Source organism: Nycticebus coucang, chromosome 20, assembly GCF_027406575.1.
Source record: "Nycticebus coucang isolate mNycCou1 chromosome 20, mNycCou1.pri, whole genome shotgun sequence".
Taxonomy (NCBI): domain Eukaryota; kingdom Metazoa; phylum Chordata; class Mammalia; order Primates; family Lorisidae; genus Nycticebus; species Nycticebus coucang.
In genome coordinates, this window is record NC_069799.1 from 32,365,350 (window position 1) to 32,383,296 (window position 17,947).

At 45.6% G+C, this 17,947-nt stretch overlaps 1 protein-coding gene across 1 annotated transcript; it reads right to left on the reverse strand.

Annotated features, from left to right (window-relative positions):
* Positions 1-11,923: 11,923 nt before the first annotated feature.
* LOC128572575 (uncharacterized) lies at positions 11,924-17,226 on the reverse strand. Its single transcript, XM_053572575.1, is given in 2 exon segments — positions 11,924-16,876; positions 16,878-17,226. Coding segments are annotated over 2 exon segments (5,232 nt in total). The 5' UTR covers positions 17,157-17,226.
* Between the last annotated feature and the right edge of the window lie 721 nt (positions 17,227-17,947).

Here is a 17,947-nt window from a genome sequence, read left to right on the forward strand (position 1 = left end):
AGACTCACCAGCACAGTTCCCAAGGAAGCTCATTCTGGAACCTTCCCATGCATCCTCAGGTGAACCTCACTTGTCTGTCTTCCCTGTTCCTGAACTCATTGTCTCCAAGCCTGAAGCCCTACTGAGTGCTCTCTGAATGCTAAAATCCTTTCAGCCATTGAGAAACTCACTTTCTGCCAATTCCATTTATAAATTATCTGTTTGTTTGGCAGGAAAGCAAAAAAGCAAAATTCTATCTATTGCTCTATCTTGGAAACTGCCCTTGGAAAAAAATTTTTTCCTGGAATTCTCCCATCAGGGGTAAGTCTTGATTCTGTGCAAAAATGAGTCTTTTTTTGTTTGTTTGTTTTTGAGACAAAGTTTTACTTTGTCACCCTTGGTAGAGTGCCATGGCATCACAGCTCACAGCAACCTCCAGTTCTTGGGCTTTGGTGATTCTCTTGTCTCAGCCTCCTTAGTAGATGAGAGTATAGGCACCCGCCTCAACGCCCGGCTATTTTTTGTTGTAGTTTGGTCAGGGCCAGGTTTGAACCCGCCACCCTCAGTATATGGGGCCGGCGCCCTTCTCACTGAGCCACAGACACTGCCTTTAATTTTTTCTTAACCACACAACTCAGAATTCAATTTTAAAATTCTATGAACGTTAAATTTTAAGATAACAAATCTAACTCGAGACTCATGATTTGTATTACGGTTCTGAGTCATATTTCAGCTTATTATTCTCAGCCATCCTCAGACTTATGTGTCCTACAGAGTTAAGTTTAACCAGTTTTATTCTCTAAAATGCTTAGTAAGTATCCTCCCAAAGTGATAACAGAACTAAGGATTTAATCATTAAAAACGCCGATAATTCTAAGTTTCTTTGATCAACCTCCTTAAATTCATACTACTTTCAGTGTGTTTAGAAAAATCTCAGGAAGAACTAATGTCTAGAACATATATAACAAGTGACTATTTCTATAAAGTTATATATATATACAAGAATTCTAGGCTCTGGCTCAGAGCCTATTGCTCAGCGACTGTTGTGCCAGCCACATACACTGGAGCTGGTGGGTTTGAATCTAACCTGGGCCTGCAACAATAACAGCAATAACAACTAAAACGAAAAAATAGCCAGGCATTGTGGTGGGCACCAATAGTCCCAGCTACTTGGGAGGCTGAGGCAAGAGAATGGCTTACATCCAAGAGTTAGAGGTGGCTATGAGCTCTGATGCCACAGCACTCTACCACTTGTGACAGAGTGAGATTGTCTTAAAAAAAAAAGAGAGAGAGAGAAAGAATTCAAGGGTCAGCACCCATTGCTCAGTGGCTAGGACTCCAACTACATGCACAGGGGCTGGTGGTTTTGAATGCGGCCCGAGCCTGCTAAAAAGAACAAAACAAAATAGCCAGGAGTTGTGAAAGGCACCTGTAGTCCCAGCTACTTTGGAGGCTGAGGTAAGAGAATTGCTTGAGCCCAAGAGTTTGAGATTGCTGTGAGCTGTGACGACATAGCACTCTACTGAGGGTGACATGGTGAGACTCTGTCTCAAAAAAAAAAAAAAGAAAGAAAATACTAGAATGTGTCTGGCTGGGGCAGTGGAAATCCAAGCAGAGGCTGGAAGGTTGGAATAGTTAAGGCCCTTTTCAATTCTGCTACTGTATAAAATGTATGCTTCAATCAGATTCGTAGGCCCTTACCCCAAATAAAATACTCAAGATGATGTTAAAAATTGATCTTACAAGATTTTAAATTTGGGGCGGCGCCTGTGGCTCAGTGAGTTGGGCGCCGGCCCCATATGCCAAGGGTGGTGGGTTCAAACCCAGCCCCAGCCAAACTTCAACAAAAAAATAGCCGGGCGTTGTGGTGGGTGCCTGTAGTCCCAGTTGCTCGGGAGGCTAAGGCAAGAGAATGGAGTAAGCCCAAGAGTTAGAGGTTGCTGTGAGCCATGTGATGTCATGGCACTCTACCCAAGGGCAGTACAGTAAGACTCTGTCTCTACAAAAAAAAAAAAAAAAAGAGTTTAAATTTGATAGTTTTAAATAGTTATCATTAAGTTTTAGCCATTTAACTTCTTATCTGGATGTTATCTTTTAGCTCAAATATCAGGAATATCTCTCCTATGTACTTCTCAACTTTGTACAACTCTAAAGTTGGCTTCTTAAAAGGAAGTGAAGAGGCTTGGTGCTGTAGCTCAGCAGCTAGGGCTCCAGCCACATACACCAGAGCTGGTGGGTTCAAACCCAGCCTGGGCCAGCCAACCACAACCAAAAAAAGAGAAAAATAGCTGGGCATTGGGGTGGGCACCTGTAGCCCCAGCTACTTGGGAGGCTGAGGCAAGAGAATCGCTTGAGCCCAAGGTTGCTGTGAGCTGTGATGCCACAGAACTCTACCCAGGGTGACATAGTGAAAGTCTGTCTCAAAAAAAAAAAAAAAAAAGGAAGTAACTCACTTCTGTGTCTCAACGAGTTACACTGAACATCAATTGTGATCCATGACAGACAAAAATTGCACTGTATGGCTGGCTGCATTCTAAAGGTACACTGTAATAAATACTTGGTATTTGTAGAGCTTAAAGCACTTTTTTGCAGAGTATTCGGGGTTTTTTGTTGTTGTTGTTGTTTTGGGAGATATGGGTCTTCCTACCTTGCCTAGGGTGGCCTCAAACTCCAGGGCTTAAGCCATCCTCCTGTCTTAGCCTCCTAAGTGGCTACTGTTTGGTTTTAATCAGTAAATATTTATTTAGCACTTGGACTGCTCTAGGAACTATAAGGTACAAAAGTAGTTGTATTTTGTCCTCTGAATTCAGCTGTAAGGTAGGTTTGCTAAAACTGTAATGTCACTAAGCCTACTTTTTCCATACTGTTCCCAAGGAGAGAAAACATTGCCAAATCCCAGAAGTAGACATTTCTAAACACTTATAAGAAAAATAAAGTTGGTCTTAAAATTTTTAGTATCTTTGCCTTTTTTTTAACATAAGTTTTTTAAGAGAATACATTTTTACAATTACCTGATATGGATACAACTTTGCAACTTGGCAAGAAGCAAATCTTAACTTACACGATAATTCTGCTGGATTGTTTGCATCTCAGATTCTCACTTTTGGCAAGTACAACAGGTTATGGGTCCTATTTAGTGTCCTTTCTGATAAACAGGATGATCCTGAACCCATTCTTCCTCCTCAAGCAAGGCCATCCTCTGATGGCAACAGCAGGACCGCTGAGAAAGGAATCTGCAGCATCCAGAATTCTCAGGGGGCAGCTCTGTATGGGATTGTAAGCATGACAACAAAAGCATCTTCTCAACATCTATTAATAGGAGAGTGGGATGTTTCTCTCACTCTACTGATGGCGACTGTACCTGAACACATTTAAATTAAATTACAACAGAAACATTTTGGATAGAAATACAGACTCTTATAATCTGTAAGTTTTAATCAATTTAAAATAGCAAAGTTTAACAATAAAGCTACCTAGGGCAATGCCTGTGGCTCAGTGGGTAGGGTGCCAGTCCCATATACCGAGGGTAGCGGGTTCAAATCCAACCCTGGCCAAACTGCAACAAAAAAGTAGTTGGACATTGTGGTGGGCGCCTGTAGTCCCAGCTACTCCGGAGGCTGAGGCAAGAGAATCGCCTAAGACCAGGAACTGGAGGTTGCTGTGAGCTGTGACACCATGGCCTCTACCGAGGGCAATAAAGTGAGACTCTGTCTCTAAGAAAAAAAAAAAAAGACAATAAAAAAAATAAAGCTACCTAAGTGTTTGAATTAGAAATAAACAGTAAAACATCTGTATTAATTGTACTGTAATTGATATTTGTTTATATTTTATCTTCGGTATTAACCAAAGGAGTGAAGCTTAGCCACGATTGAACTTTTTAAAAGTTATATATTTATTTATTTATTTTACAAAAGAAAAAAAAAGATGCACACTCCATAAAATTCCAGATCTTCCTACGTAAAATAACCATGCACTAATTCATGTTATAATCACACAGTTTAGACTACTTCCAGGAGATGAGTGTCATTAGGAAGGGTTGGACAGGTTCATGATGAAGAAGTCCTTGCCTCTCAGCTGCTGGTGTTGACAGGGCAAAAGGTGGCTCATGTGCTTTTCCGCATACAGACAAAAGAGAGCATGGAGCTGCTGGCCAAGCTGCCACCCACCCTCTGCACCTGCCTGAAAACAGTGGATCCCTGGGATCTTCAAAACACTAAAGTGCCAGTTACAACAACAGCTAAACTAGTAAATAAACTAATTGAGCTTCTACCAGAAAAACCCAGGCAATACAGTCTGGCCTTAAACCTTATTGACGCTGTGCACACACCACATCCACTCCTTCCTTGTGACGCTCATATAGTCTTTCTATTTTTAACAGCGATGGGATCTTGCCCTTTCCCATGGTCATCAAAAACTCCTGAGCTCAAGCAATCCATGTGCCTCGTCCTTCCAAAGTGCTAGGATTACAGCCCTGAGCCAAGGCCAGCCAGATTTTCCTACTTTTGACTACAGCGTTCTGTACTTGTTTGTTAGGTCTAGGTAATACACAATGTCCAAGTTTTCTGTTTTTTATTAATCTTTTTTTTTTTCCCCCTGGGACAGAGTCTTTGTTGCCCTTGGTAGAGTGTCGTGGTGTCACACCTCACAGCAACCTCAAACACTTGGGCTTAAGTGAGTCTCTTGCCTCAGCCTCCGAAGTAGCTGGGACTCCAGGTGCCCACCATAACTTCCAGCTACTTTTTAGAGATGGGGGTCTTGCTCTTGCTCAAACTGGTCTCAAACCTGTGAGCTCAGGCAATCCACCTCCCAGAGTGCTGAGATTATAGGTGTGAGCCACTAGGACCGGTCTAATCTTTTTTTTTTTTTTTGAGACAGTCTCACTTTGTCACCCTTGGTAGAATAGTCTGGCATCCTAGCTCACAGCAACCTCAAACTCTTGGGCTCAAGTAACACTTTTGCCTTAGTCTCCCTCCCAAATAGCTGGGACTATAACACCCACCACAATGCCTGGCAGGGTTTTCTGTTTTTAGTAAAGATGGGGTTTTATTTTGCTCTGGCTGGTTTCAAATTTCTGAGTTCAAGCATTCTTCCTGCCTCAGCCTCCCAAAGTGCTAGGAATACAAGTGTGAGCTACAGTGCCAGACTTCACTTTGTTATAAATGTGACAAATTATATCATTTTATATTGTGCATGTATTTATAGAGACATTTCAGAAGTTCTAAACTAACATGCTTGAATGTATATGTTTTATAAAGGCTAAGTTAGATAATTATTATGCACCACACATTTATCAAAATCTGTTGGTTTTGTATGTTTTAGTTGGCTGCATGCAAATAGAAGCATTTCCATTCTCTGTTATCAATGTTTAACTGAATGACAATATAATTCCTTTCTAATTGTTCATTTCATATACCAATTTCACACCATATGTTACAATATCCATGTTTTGCCTTATTTATAAATGCAAGACTTTTCTTTGCTTCTGAAAGCTAAATTACAACCTTTTTCTTTGGTGTAAGGAGAGCACCAATATATCAATCATATTAAAATGATGTTTTTCTAGTGTTAACCCCAATCTTTAATGTTTTTTCTTTTCTTTTTTTTTTTACAGCAACCTCTAATTCTTGGGCTTAAGCAATTCTCTTGCCTCAGCCTTCCAAGTAGCTGGGACTACAGATGCCTGCCACAACTCCTGGCTACTTTTTGTTGCAGTTGTTATTGTTTAGCTGGCCCGGGCTGGGCTCAAACTTGCCAACTTCAGTGTATGTGGCTGGTGTTGTAACCACTGTGCTATGGTCACTGAGCCCTTAATATTTTCTTTCTTTCTTTCTTTTTTTTTTTTTTTGAGACAGAGCCTCAAGTTGTCACCCTGAGTACAGTGTCATGGCATCACAACTCACAGCAACCTCCAATTCCCGGGCTCAAGCAATTCTCCTACCTCTGCCTCCCAAGTAGCTGGGACTACAGGCACCTGCCACAAGCCCAGCTGGGTTTTTGGTTGCAGTCATCATTGTTGTTTGGTGGGCCTGGGATGGATTCGAACCCTCCAGCTCAGGTGTATGTAGCTGGTGCCTTAGCCGCTTGAGCCACAGGCGCCAAGTGAATATTTTTTTATCAGAGTTTTTATCAATAGTTTTCATGTGTTTTTATAAAATGTTATTGCCCTAAGTGTATACTAAAGATTCAAGATTTGTGCTGTTCATGGATGTCCAGTTATCCTTAAAAATGATAGTTTTGGGCTGGGCATGGTGGCTCATGACTGTAATCCTATCACTCTTGAAGTGGAGGTGTGTGCATTGCATGACCTCAGCCATTCCAGAACAACCTAAGTAAGAGTGAGAACTTGTCTCTGTTAACAAAATAGAAAAAATTAGCCAGGTGTCATGGCACACACCTATAATCAGAGCTACATGGGATTCTGGGGCAAAAGGATTTCCTGAGCTCAGGAATTTGAGGTTGCTGTGAGCTGTGATGCTACAGTTCTCTAGCCTGGGGCAACAGAATGAGACTCTCAGTTTCAAAAACTAAAAGACTGTCATTCAGATTACTTTTGTAATGTAGTATGTTTTTTCACAATTATTTTTTTTCTTTTTTGTAGACTGAGCCTTAAGCTGTCGCCCTGGGCAGAGTGCTGTGGTATCACAGCTCACAGCAACCTCCAACTCCTGGGCTCAAGTGATTGTCTTGCCTCTGCCTCCCAAATATCTGGAACTACAGGAACCTGCCACAATGCCTGGCTATTTTTTCGGCTGTAGTTGTCATTGTTGTTTGGCAGGCCTGGGCAGGATTTGAACCGGCCAGCTCTGGTGTATATGGCCGGCACCTTAGAGGCTTGAGCTACAGATGCCAAGCCTTCTTCACAATTTTATGGGTTAAGTTTTCTTTCAATTTTGTTTTGTAACTGTGCGTAGTTCTTTTGTTTTTTTCTTTTGAGACAGTTTCACTGTCACCCTGGGTAGGGTGCCGCGGCGTCCCAGCTCACAGCAACCTCAAACACTTGTGCTTAAGCAATTCTCTTGCCTCAGTCTCCCAAGTAGCTGGAACTATAGATGCCTGCCACAATGCCTGGCTGTTTTTGGTTGTAGTTGTCATTGTTTGGCAGGCCCGAGTGGGATTTGAACCCGCCAGCTCTGGTGTATATGGCTGATGCCCTAGCAGCGGAGGTATAAGCGCTGAGTCTGTGTAGTTCTTTTTACCTTTTTAAAGTAGGTAACCTCAGCACATTTCTTTTAGGTTTTACCTATACAGCACATCCCAAAATTTGCCATACATATACATGTAGGGAAAACAGGAAATTCTAACCAAATGTGCTATTACTTACAAAATATTCATTACATAATTTTACAAAATATTTCTCTATGTATTGATATAAAATTTAAAATATAATATAAGTTTCTTTTTTCTTTTTTTTTTTTAGAGACAGAGTCTCACTTTGTTACCCACGGGAGAGTCCCATGGCGTTACAGCTAGCAGCAACCTCCAGCTCTTGCCTCAGCCTCTTGAGTAGCTAGGACTACAGGCGTCTGGCTATTTTGTTGTTGCTGTTGCAGTTTGGCTGGGGCCAGGTTAGTACTCACCACCCTCGGTATATTGGGTCACAGGCGCCACCCATAATATGAGTTTCTTATGTGTGTAACTTTGGTACACTTTGTATATTATCATTTGATATGACATTATTCAGCTCTGTGTACTTGAAAACATTGAGAGGAAAGTTAAATACAAATCAGCCCTATGTCTGTTGGTAAGCTCATTTTCTTTGCCTACATGGTACTTATGTTTGGTTCATGAATAATATATTTTCTCTTGGTTGGTGGCCAATGGTTATTTTATCCTAAAGGTGAATATATGAAAACTGTCTAAATTGTAACACATATTAATGAGTGAACATATATTTGTGTAATTTCAAGACAAATTTTGAGAAGCCATATAGCTCTTTTTTTGGCATTATTGTTCATTTTTTCTTGTAAAAAACACATAAGTTGACAATCCTTATCATTTTAGCTGTACAATTCAGTCGCATTAAGTATATTGACATTGTTATACAACCTACATTTCTAGAACATTTTATCTTGCAAAAGTAAAACTCAATGTGTGTGAAAATACAACCCATTCCCCCCACTTTTCAGAACCTTTATAAGGACTGCATTATTTTTTCTTTATTTCTACAACTGTAACTACTTTAGATATTTTATATAAGTGATGCAAATATATCTGATTTTGGGGGAACACTGGGTTACTTCTTTTATTTATTTATTTATTTATTTATTTATTTATTGAGACGAAGTCTCACTTTGTCACCACCCCCCCTCCCTAGAAAGCCACAGTGTCATAGCTCGTAGCAACCTCAGACTCCTGGGCTCAAACAATTCTCTTGCCTCAGCCTTCTAAGTAGCTGGGACTACAGGTACCCACCAAAAGGCCCAGCTATTTTTAGAGGTGGGGTCTTGATCCAGCTCAGGTTGGTCTAGAACTTGTGAGCTCAGGCGATCTGTCTGCCTCAGCCTCTCGGAGTGCTGAGATTACAGGCATGAGCCACCTTGCCCAGCCCTTTATTTATTTATTTTTTTGAGACAGAGTCTCACTCAGTCACCCTAGGATTGAGTACCTTGGCCTCAGAGCTCACAGCACCCTCAGTGGGCTCCAGTAATCCTCTTGCCTCAGCCTCTCAAGTAGCTGGTACTATTAGTGCTCATCACAATGCCTGGCTTATGTTTGAGATGGGCTTTCTCTCTTGCTCAGGCTGGTCTCAAGCTACTGAGCTCAGGCAATAGACCTGCCTCAGCCTCCCAAAGTGAGGGCTATTTCCTTTACCATAATGTTAAGGTTTATCTTTATTAGAAAATTTAGAAGATGTCCTGATTTTCTTTCTTTTCTTTTGCAGTTTTTGGCCAGGGCCGGGTTTGAATACCAGCTCCAGGATGTGGGGCTGGCGTACCACTCCTTTGACCCACAGGTGCCACCTGATGTCTTGATTTTTAATAGCTGAGTAATACCTATTATTCATATATCGTAAAATATATTTCCTTTTTTTTTTTGAGACAGAGTGTCACTATGTCACCCTGGTAGAATGCTGTGGCATCACAGCTCACAGCAACCTCAAACTCTTGGGCATAAGTGGTTCTCTTAGAAGTCCCAAGTAGCTGGGACTATGAGCTCCTGCCACAATGCCTGGCTATTTTTTTGTTGCAGTTGTCATTATTGTTCAGCTGGCCCGGGCGGGGTTCAAACCCACCATGCCAGTTTCAGTGCATGTGGCTGGAGCCATAACCACTGTGCTACTGGCGCCGAGCCTTCTGGGTCTCTTTGTGTTTCTCCTAGCTGAAGTGTGGTGAGCTTCTGGATATTCTGCACATTTTTGCTTAACTTTGAAAATTTCTCAGTCTTTTTCCACTGCATTCTTCAACTTCAGAATTTCTCTTTTTATAAAGCTTTTATTTCTTGTTGATATCTCCATTTTTGTGATTTTATTTAGTTGACTGTATCATTTCCATTTCACCCATTTACCGACACTAAGTTAATTTTTATAGGTAATCTAGTCATCTCTATTACTTAAGGTTGATTTGAAAGACTTGGGGCAGAACCCCCCACTCAGCCCGGAGCTCTGACCACCCCAATCAACCGCAAGAGTCGTCTCTTGATGCAAAAACGCAAGAGGATTTTTATTCCTGTATACGGGGACTTGATTCACAACTCTTTTAGGAGCCGAGAAATCAAGTCCCCCACAGCAGTTTTTTACAAGCTTATAAAGGCAAAAACTACAAAGTAGGCGGGAATAGCAGACATGCCAGGGACTCTAATAAAGTAAGAGAGAATACACACACCTGGGATTCTAACTAGATAAGGAGAACTCTAGTTCACTGTTCAACTGTCTTAAGACAAGACTAATAGTCAAATATTTACTTAATAGTAAACATTTGCTGAAGCTCCTGGGGCTATCTCCTGGAACAGTTACAAAAGGTCACATTCCTATGGTAGGGAGCGAGAAGTGGTCACATTCTCATGGTAATATTTTCTTTCATTCCCCCATTTGTTTTTTTGGGAAGTTCTAATCATGGAACTTCTGGCTCTATGTATTCATTCTCATGGCTATCGTCTCAGTGGAGAGACTGGTAATGCTGTCTGAGCATTAATACTTGTACAGCACTCACTCTCTCCCGGACGAAGGTGACTATACGGTTGAGAATGTAGGGCCCAAAGGTAAGAATTAGAAGTAGTATAATAAGAGGGCCTATTAAACTGGAAATGAGAGTGGTGAACCAAGGTGATCGGCTGTACCAACTTTCAAACCATCCTTGATGGGCCTCCCGATCTCGTTGTCTTTTTTCTAGTCTCTCCCTGAGTTTAGACATGGAGTCTTTTACCATACCAGAGTGATCTACATAGAAACAGCATTCTTCTCTTAGTGCAGCGCATAACCCTCCATCTTTTAGGAACAGGAGATCGAGTCCCCGTCTATTCTGCAATACTACTTCTGATAAGGATGTTAGTGACTCTTCTAATTTTGTGATCGATTGTTCTATGGCTTTTAGGTCCTCATCTACAGCTGCTCTCAGTTCTTCGAGATACTGTGGGGTCTGGACAAGCGCAGCCGTTTCTGTTCCTACTCCGGCCGCCACCCCTATACCCATCAGGACAGCTAGAGTAATAGAGACTGGTTCCCTCTTCTGTCTACGGGGTCTGAGATCGAATTCTGCCTCGAAGGAACTCGCCTCATGATAGATAACTCTAGGTATTAATTGTACGAGGATACAGTAGTCTGCAGTGGAGTTGAACACTGATGAGGAAATGCACGGGGTTAGCCCAGTGCTGCAAGCCCACCATCCTCCTTTAGGGGGCACTAGATAATAATTGATAGTGGTTGATGGGCTTTTAATGGTCTGATTACACAGATGCTGGCGATTTTTGGGGATCGTGCCTAGGCAAATGCCTCGCCCAGAGACTGCTGTAAGGGTGATCTTGGATCCCCAGTCACAGGAATTATGGGAGGTGGTATTTTGGAAGATACTTGAGAAGGCGATTCCTTCATAATAGGGCGGGCCTGAGGCTAGACACAACCAGCAAGATTCGGTAAGATTAGGGTTGGAAGTATTGAGGACATTGAAAGCCCCCTGTATTAAGTTAAGAAGTCTGCCCGGTGCTTGGAGTCTCCGGGGATGTTACCTGGGGAGACAGTTTCGCAGGCGATGGGGCTGTGCTGGCCTCAGTAAATTGGGTGCTCCCCGGAGTTTGGGGCATATGGGGAGAAATAGGCGGCCTAGCTGGCGGCTGCTGTCCTGAGAGTACGATGTTGGGTCCTATCTGGACAGCGACGGGGGTCTCTATTTTTAATTTGATGAAGAAGGTAAATCCTTTATCCCACCCTGACATGTAGAAACGGAATCCCCATGTTCTTCCTTTTATCCAATCTCGGGCTTGTTTCCCCCTCTCCGTGAAGGAAATATTTAGGGGGTTTGACCCTGCTCCGGTACTGCTCCTCTTTACGGTTATTAAGTCCCAAGAGGAGAAGGGGTGCCAGAAGGCCTGCCCAGTCATCTCACATCCCCATTGTTTACAATAGAAATTTTCTACCCCCCCACATCTGTTGGCTTGGCTTCTCGTTCTCCCGTCCCGGGGACAGATATAGAACTCCGTTTGTCGCATCTGGCGCTGGGCAGGCAAGTTGCCACAGCCAGGGGCGACTGCAACGTACTGGCCTTGGGATGTGGAGCCTTGGGTAAGTGAGCGCTTTGTTAAATGGTGATCAAGGCTTGATGGAACCTCTTTAAAGGTCTCATCGGAGATATCCCAATTATCTAGCCCTGCTATTAAGGCGCAAATATCTGGGGTGAGGGATGGCCACCAGGTCCAAGGAGGGTCTTCTTTTGTAGTACTCCATACTACATCACCAGTCTGAGAGAGAACCTGCCAGGTTAACCTCTGGGGGGCATGGGGGTTGGGACCGGAACTACTTATCACTGGGAGTTGTATCAGCAGGAGCAGGGCTACTGCGGCGAATGCGGAGTTTGAGGGGATTGTCTGTCTTTTCCACTTTCCACCCGGAGTCTGGCGGCGGTGCTGGTTTGACATGAGATGCGTGGATCCAGGCTGCGATGCCATCGACTTTTATTGCCATAGGGGTTGTGAGCAGCACCAGGTATGGTCCTTTCCACCGTGGTTCAAGGTTGGCTGTCCAGTGGCGCCGGATGTACACCGAATCTCCAACCTGGAACTGGTGAGGTATTTGCAGATCCCCGGGCTTGTAGGCCTCGATCAGCCGGCTCCACACCTCCTTTTGCACGGTTTCAAGGGCTTTTAATCTGGTGTATAGAGATTGAGAGGAGTAAGATTCTGGGGAAGGGAGGTGCTGCATGGCAACAAGCGGGGGGTGAGCTCCATATAGGATTTCAAAGGGGGTCAGCTTGAGAGTGCTAGGGGTGTTGCGCACACGGAACAGGGCAAAGGGAAGGAGGACTGTCCAGTCAGTAATGCCAGTCTCTAAGGATAATTTAGTCATGGCCTCTTTTAGGGTTCTATTCATCCTCTCTACCTGCCCTGAGCTTTGGGGCCGATAAGCACAATGTAATTTCCATTCAAGCCCCAGGATTTTGGCTAAACCTTGATTAACCTGGGCAACAAAAGCGGGACTGTTGTCGGATCTGATTACCTTGGGTAGCCCAAATCTTGGAAAAATTTCTTCTAATATTATTTTGGCTACGACTTGAGCAGTCTCCCTTTTTGTAGGAAAAGCTTCGACCCATCCTGAGAAAGTATCTATGAACACCAGCAAGTACTTGTATCCGTATTTGGCCGGCTGAATTTCTGTAAAATCTGTTTCCCAGTAGCTCCCAGGACGATCTCCTCGGAGTCGTCTACCCTGAGGTAATGTGCTAGGCTGGGTGTTTACTAATTGGCAAGGTCTGCACTCTTTTGCAGCTGTGTTAACGAGTTTACTTAATTCCATAATATAGTATGGGGAGGACTGAACAATAGTTCTTAGATGCTTGGGGCCCAAATGAGTTAATTTATGAAGTTGTCTGAGAAAGGTGATCGCCTGCTCTTCAGGGAGGATGATTTTTCTTTCCGGTGTTTCTCGGATCCCCTCTGGGGATTCTAAGTGGAGGCCTAATCTGTTCATTCTCTCGAGATCCCGCTCCAAATATTTAAAGTGTTTGACAAGGGGGGGTGCTATTTCTTTAAGGCTAGGCCTTAAAGTGTTTTCATATAGCGGCAGGATGTTGAGCCTTTGAGCTGCTAGCTTAGCTTCTCGGTCGGCTCTTTGGTTTCCCTCGGCAACTCTGGACCCCCCTTTCTGATGCCCAGGGCAGTGGATAATGGCCACTTTCTTAGGGAGGTGAACAGCCTCCAGTAGACTTAGGATTTCTTCCTTGTGTTTAATTTCTTTTCCTGCTGAAGTCAGCAGTCCTCGCTGCCTGTAAATGGCCCCATGAACATGGGCCGTAGCAAAAGCATACCTGCTATCGGTGTATATGTTAACTTTTTTTCCTTCTGCCAAACGTAAGGCCTGGGTCAAGGCGACCACCTCGGCCTTCTGGGCCGACGTCCCTTCAGGCAGACTACTTGCCCAGATGGTCTGCTTATTGTCCACTACTGCTGCTCCGGCCACCCTTTTACCTTCTATTATGGAGCTGCTCCCATCAGTGAACCAGGTCAGCTGGGCATCCGGCAGGGGCTGATCACAGAGGTCCTTCCGAGTTCCAGTTTCCTCAGCCAGTACTTCTTGGCATGTGTGTAATACATCTTTCTGGACAGAAGTATCAGGTAATAGGATAGCTGGGTTGAGGATGACAGGCGGGCCAAACTGGACTCTGTCTCCGTTTAATAGGAGACTCTGGTAATGTGTCATGCGGGCATTAGACAGCCACCGGTTAGGGGGCTGTCTGATGATGCTTTCTAAAGCATGGGGTGCAATGACTGTCAACTTCTGCCCAATAGTCAATTTGTCTGCATCTTTTACCAGTACCGCCACTGCCGCCACAGACCTCAGACAGGCTGGCCAACCACCAGCGACGGGGTCCAATTTCTTGGAGAGGTATGCTACCGGTCTTTTCCATGGCCCTAAAGGCTGCGTCAGCACCCCTCGGGCCACTCCTCTCTTCTCATCTACGTATAGGACAAAGGGCTTTGTTACATCTGGTAGAGCCAGGGCCGGGGCTGATAATAAGGCCTTTTTAATGTTGTCAAAGGCCCGCTGTTGGCTGGCACCCCACTCAAAGGGAGTGCCTTCCTTGGTGAAAGGGTAGAGGGGAGCTGCCAGAGTAGCAAACCCCGGTATCCATAAGTGGCAGAACCCCGCAGTTCCTAAGAATTCTCGCACCTGGCGGGGCGAGCGGGGAACTGGAATCTGAGTCACAGTATGCTTCCTGGCTTCCGTTAACCATCTCTGCCCTCCTTTTAAGGTGTAACCCAGGTACGTTACCTCTTTCTGGCAGATCTGGGCTTTTTTAGCAGAGGCTCGATATCCTAAGCGGGCTAGTTCTTCTAGCAATAGTTCTGTGCCCCGATAGCACTCTTCTTTTGTTGTTCCAGCTAGTAGTAAGTCATCTACATATTGTAGGAGCGTTACCTGAGGGTGGCAGGCCCGAAAGTGAGCTAGGTCTTGGTGGAGGGCTTCATCAAAGATGGTTGGGGAGTTCTTAAACCCCTGTGGAAGTCGGGTCCATGTCAATTGCCCCGTTGTTCCAGAGTCCGGGTCTCTCCATTCAAATGCGAAGATGTTCTGGCTAGAGGAGTGTAGTCGGAGGCAGAAGAAGGCGTCCTTTAAATCCAGGACAGTGTACCAGATATGGTTTGGAGGGAGAGAGCTTAACAGATTATAAGGGTTAGGCACGGTGGGGTGGATGTCTTGCGCCCGCTTGTTTACTTCTCTTAAGTCCTGCACAGGGCGATAGTCTCCTGTGCCGGGTTTCTTGACGGGTAATAAGGGCGTGTTCCATGGTGACTGGTATTTTACTAGTATGCCCAGCTGTAGGAGACGCTGAATGTGAGGCTTAATTCCTTCCCGAGCTTCCTTAGTCATAGGATATTGGCGCACTGCCACAGGAGTGGAAGTAGCTTTGAGTTCTATGACTATAGGCGGCCTTTCTGCGGCCAGTCCCATTCTGGCAGTTTCGGCCCATGCCCCGGGATATTTTTCTAGCCAGTCATGTATGAGACTAGTCTCTTTCTCCCGCTGCTTTTCAAAGAGTCTATGTTCATCCTCTAAACGCATGGTCAGGGCTGTTACCCTCTTATTTTGGGTTACCTCTGGGCCATCAGGAGTAAAAGTGATTTGGGCTTCCATTTTGGTGAGTAAATCTCTCCCGAGGAGGGGCGCAGGGCACTCAGGGATAATTAAAAATGAGTGGGTTACCTGTCCCACTCCCAGATCTACTGATCTTCGGGTAGTCCATGAGTACTGCTGATGCCCTGTGGCCCCTACAACCCAGAATTTTTTCTTGGAGACGGGTCCTGATGGTTCAAGTAGGACTGAGTGTTGAGCTCCGGTGTCTACAAGGAACTCAACTGGCTTCCCCTCCACCTTAAGTATTACCCTAGGCTCGGGGAGGGGTTCCGAGCCCCGTCCCCGCTAATCTTCTTCTTCCTCTAAGGCCAGTACTTTCTTGGAGAGTTCTTTCTTCTTTTTTTTAGGACATTCCCTGGCCCAGTGCCTCTTTTCCTTACAGTAGGCACATTGATCCTTATCTAACGGGATGCGGTTATTCAGACTACCTGACTTCTTAGTTCTACCTTGGGTCTGTTCCTGGCTCTTCTCCCCTACTACTGCGGCCAAAATCCGTGTTAAGTTTTTCTCCTGTCTTCAGTCTCTCTTATTTTCCCTTTCTTCTCTCTCTTTCTCCTTTCTCTGCTCTTTTTCTTCCTCAGTTTCTCTTTTATGGTATACTTTCTCAGCTTCCTTAACTAAATCCTGCAAGGTATAGTCCTGCAATCCTTCAATTCTCTGCAGCTTTCTTTTAATGTCTACAGCTGACTGCCCTATGAAAGTCATAGCCACGGAAGCCCTCTGTCCTTCAGAGGCAGGGTCAAATGGGGTGTAGCGCCGAAAAGCTTCCATTAGGCGCTCAAGAAACACGGAGGGGGGTTCCGTGGCCCCCTGTATTACTTCTCTTACCTTAGCCAAATTAGTGGGGTGTCTTGCCGCCCCACAGAGGCCAGCCACTAGAGCCTGGCGATAGACTGACAGTCGCTCCCTATCTTCTGCCGTGTTGAAATACCAGTCTGGTCTGGAGAGGGGAAAGGCAGCCTCGATGATGTTGGGGAGCTGGGTAGGACGCCCGTCGGCCCCGAGTACATACTTCCTAGCTTCTAATAAAATCCTCTCCCTCTCTTCAGTAGTGAAGAGAGTCTGTATGAGCTGCTGGCAGTCATCCCATGTGGGCTGATGAGAGAACATCAGGGACTCTACCAGCCCAGTCAGGCGTTGGGGGTCTTCTGAAAAAGGGGGGTGATTAGTTTTCTAGTTATACGGGTCTGCAGAAGAAAATGGCCAGTACTGGAGGGGCTGGAGAGGAGGTGGTCCCTCACCTGTTGCCACCGGCGGGGGGCCGTATGCCCTCAGGGGCAGGGCAACAGTAGTGTCGGGAGACACTCCTCCCCTGCGGTGACTCCTGGTACCTTGTGCGGGCCCCAGTGAAGGTTCCCCAGGGGGTGCATAGGGGGCAATCGCCGGATCCGGCGATGCTGGTCCTCCCTGCCCCCCGACAGGAGCCAAGGCGGGAGGGTATGGGGGAGGAGGGTGTGGAGGGTCGAGGAGAATGTGATCAGTGTGGATTTCCGGGTAGATCTTCTTAGGGGGGTCCGAACTGTTGCCCCCTTTTCTGGGACCGGAAGATTGGACAGCGAGCACCTGAGGATTAGGCGGGGGCCTGGATGTGGCAGTACACGGCCGAACCCAGGGGGGGCGGATTCTGCACCAGGTCCTGCCAGACTATGATGTAAGGTTGTTGATCCGGATGGGCTCCCAATCCTCTCTGAAAACCAATCTCTTTAATAGCAAAAATAAGAGATAAGTCAAAGGTTCCTCCTGAGGGCCAGCTGACGTTAAAAGTAGGCCACTCCGAGGAGCAGAAAGTCTGCCATGGGCCTTTTTTAACCTCTACTGACAGATCACGACCTCTTCTCTTCACTTCAGTCCAATGATCTAGAGTTAAACTCAGAGGGGTTGTCACAGTCTGTCCCATCGTCAGTGGATATGTCAGAAACACAAATAACAGAAATAACAGAAATATTACAGGTACAAGGACCCACCTACTACACTTGGTCCTTCACAAGCCTATAACAGAATCAGACGGGCGCGTTTCCCATAATTTTTTTTTTTTATTTTTGTAGAGACAGAGTCTCACTGTACCGCCCTCGCCGTGGCGTCACACGGCTCACAGCAACCTCTAACTCTTGGGCTTATGCGATTCTCTTGCCTCAGCCTCCCGAGCAGCTGGGACTACAGGCACCCGCCACAACGCCCGGCTATTTTTCTGTTGCAGTTTGGCCAGGGTTGGGTCCGAACCCGCCACCCTCGGCATATGGGGCCAGCACCCTACTCACTGAGTCACAGGCGCCGCCCCATAATTTTTGATCGAACAACCAGACTGGACCAGCGCCCTTACAGCAGGAGACAACCAGGCGTCCCTGGTTCTCCTCAGTTCCTGGGGCGTCCCCCAGGGTTTCAGCCTGTGGTCCTCCGGGCACGTCTACCGACCACTGTCCGGCCACTCTCACGAGGTCCCGAACGGCTGTGAAATCGAAAGTGCGCACACAAAGTCAAACAAAAGGACTGAAGACACAGACTAGACGGTTTTCAGGGTACCCCTTTCTTACCTCCAAGGTCGACTCTGCAGGTGAGGGGTGGTCGTTATCTCCCGGACGAGCCTCCAAATGAAAGACTTGGGGCAGAACCCCCCACTCAGCCCGGAGCTCTGACCACCCCAATCAACCGCAAGAGTCGTCTCTTGATGCAAAAACGCAAGAGGATTTT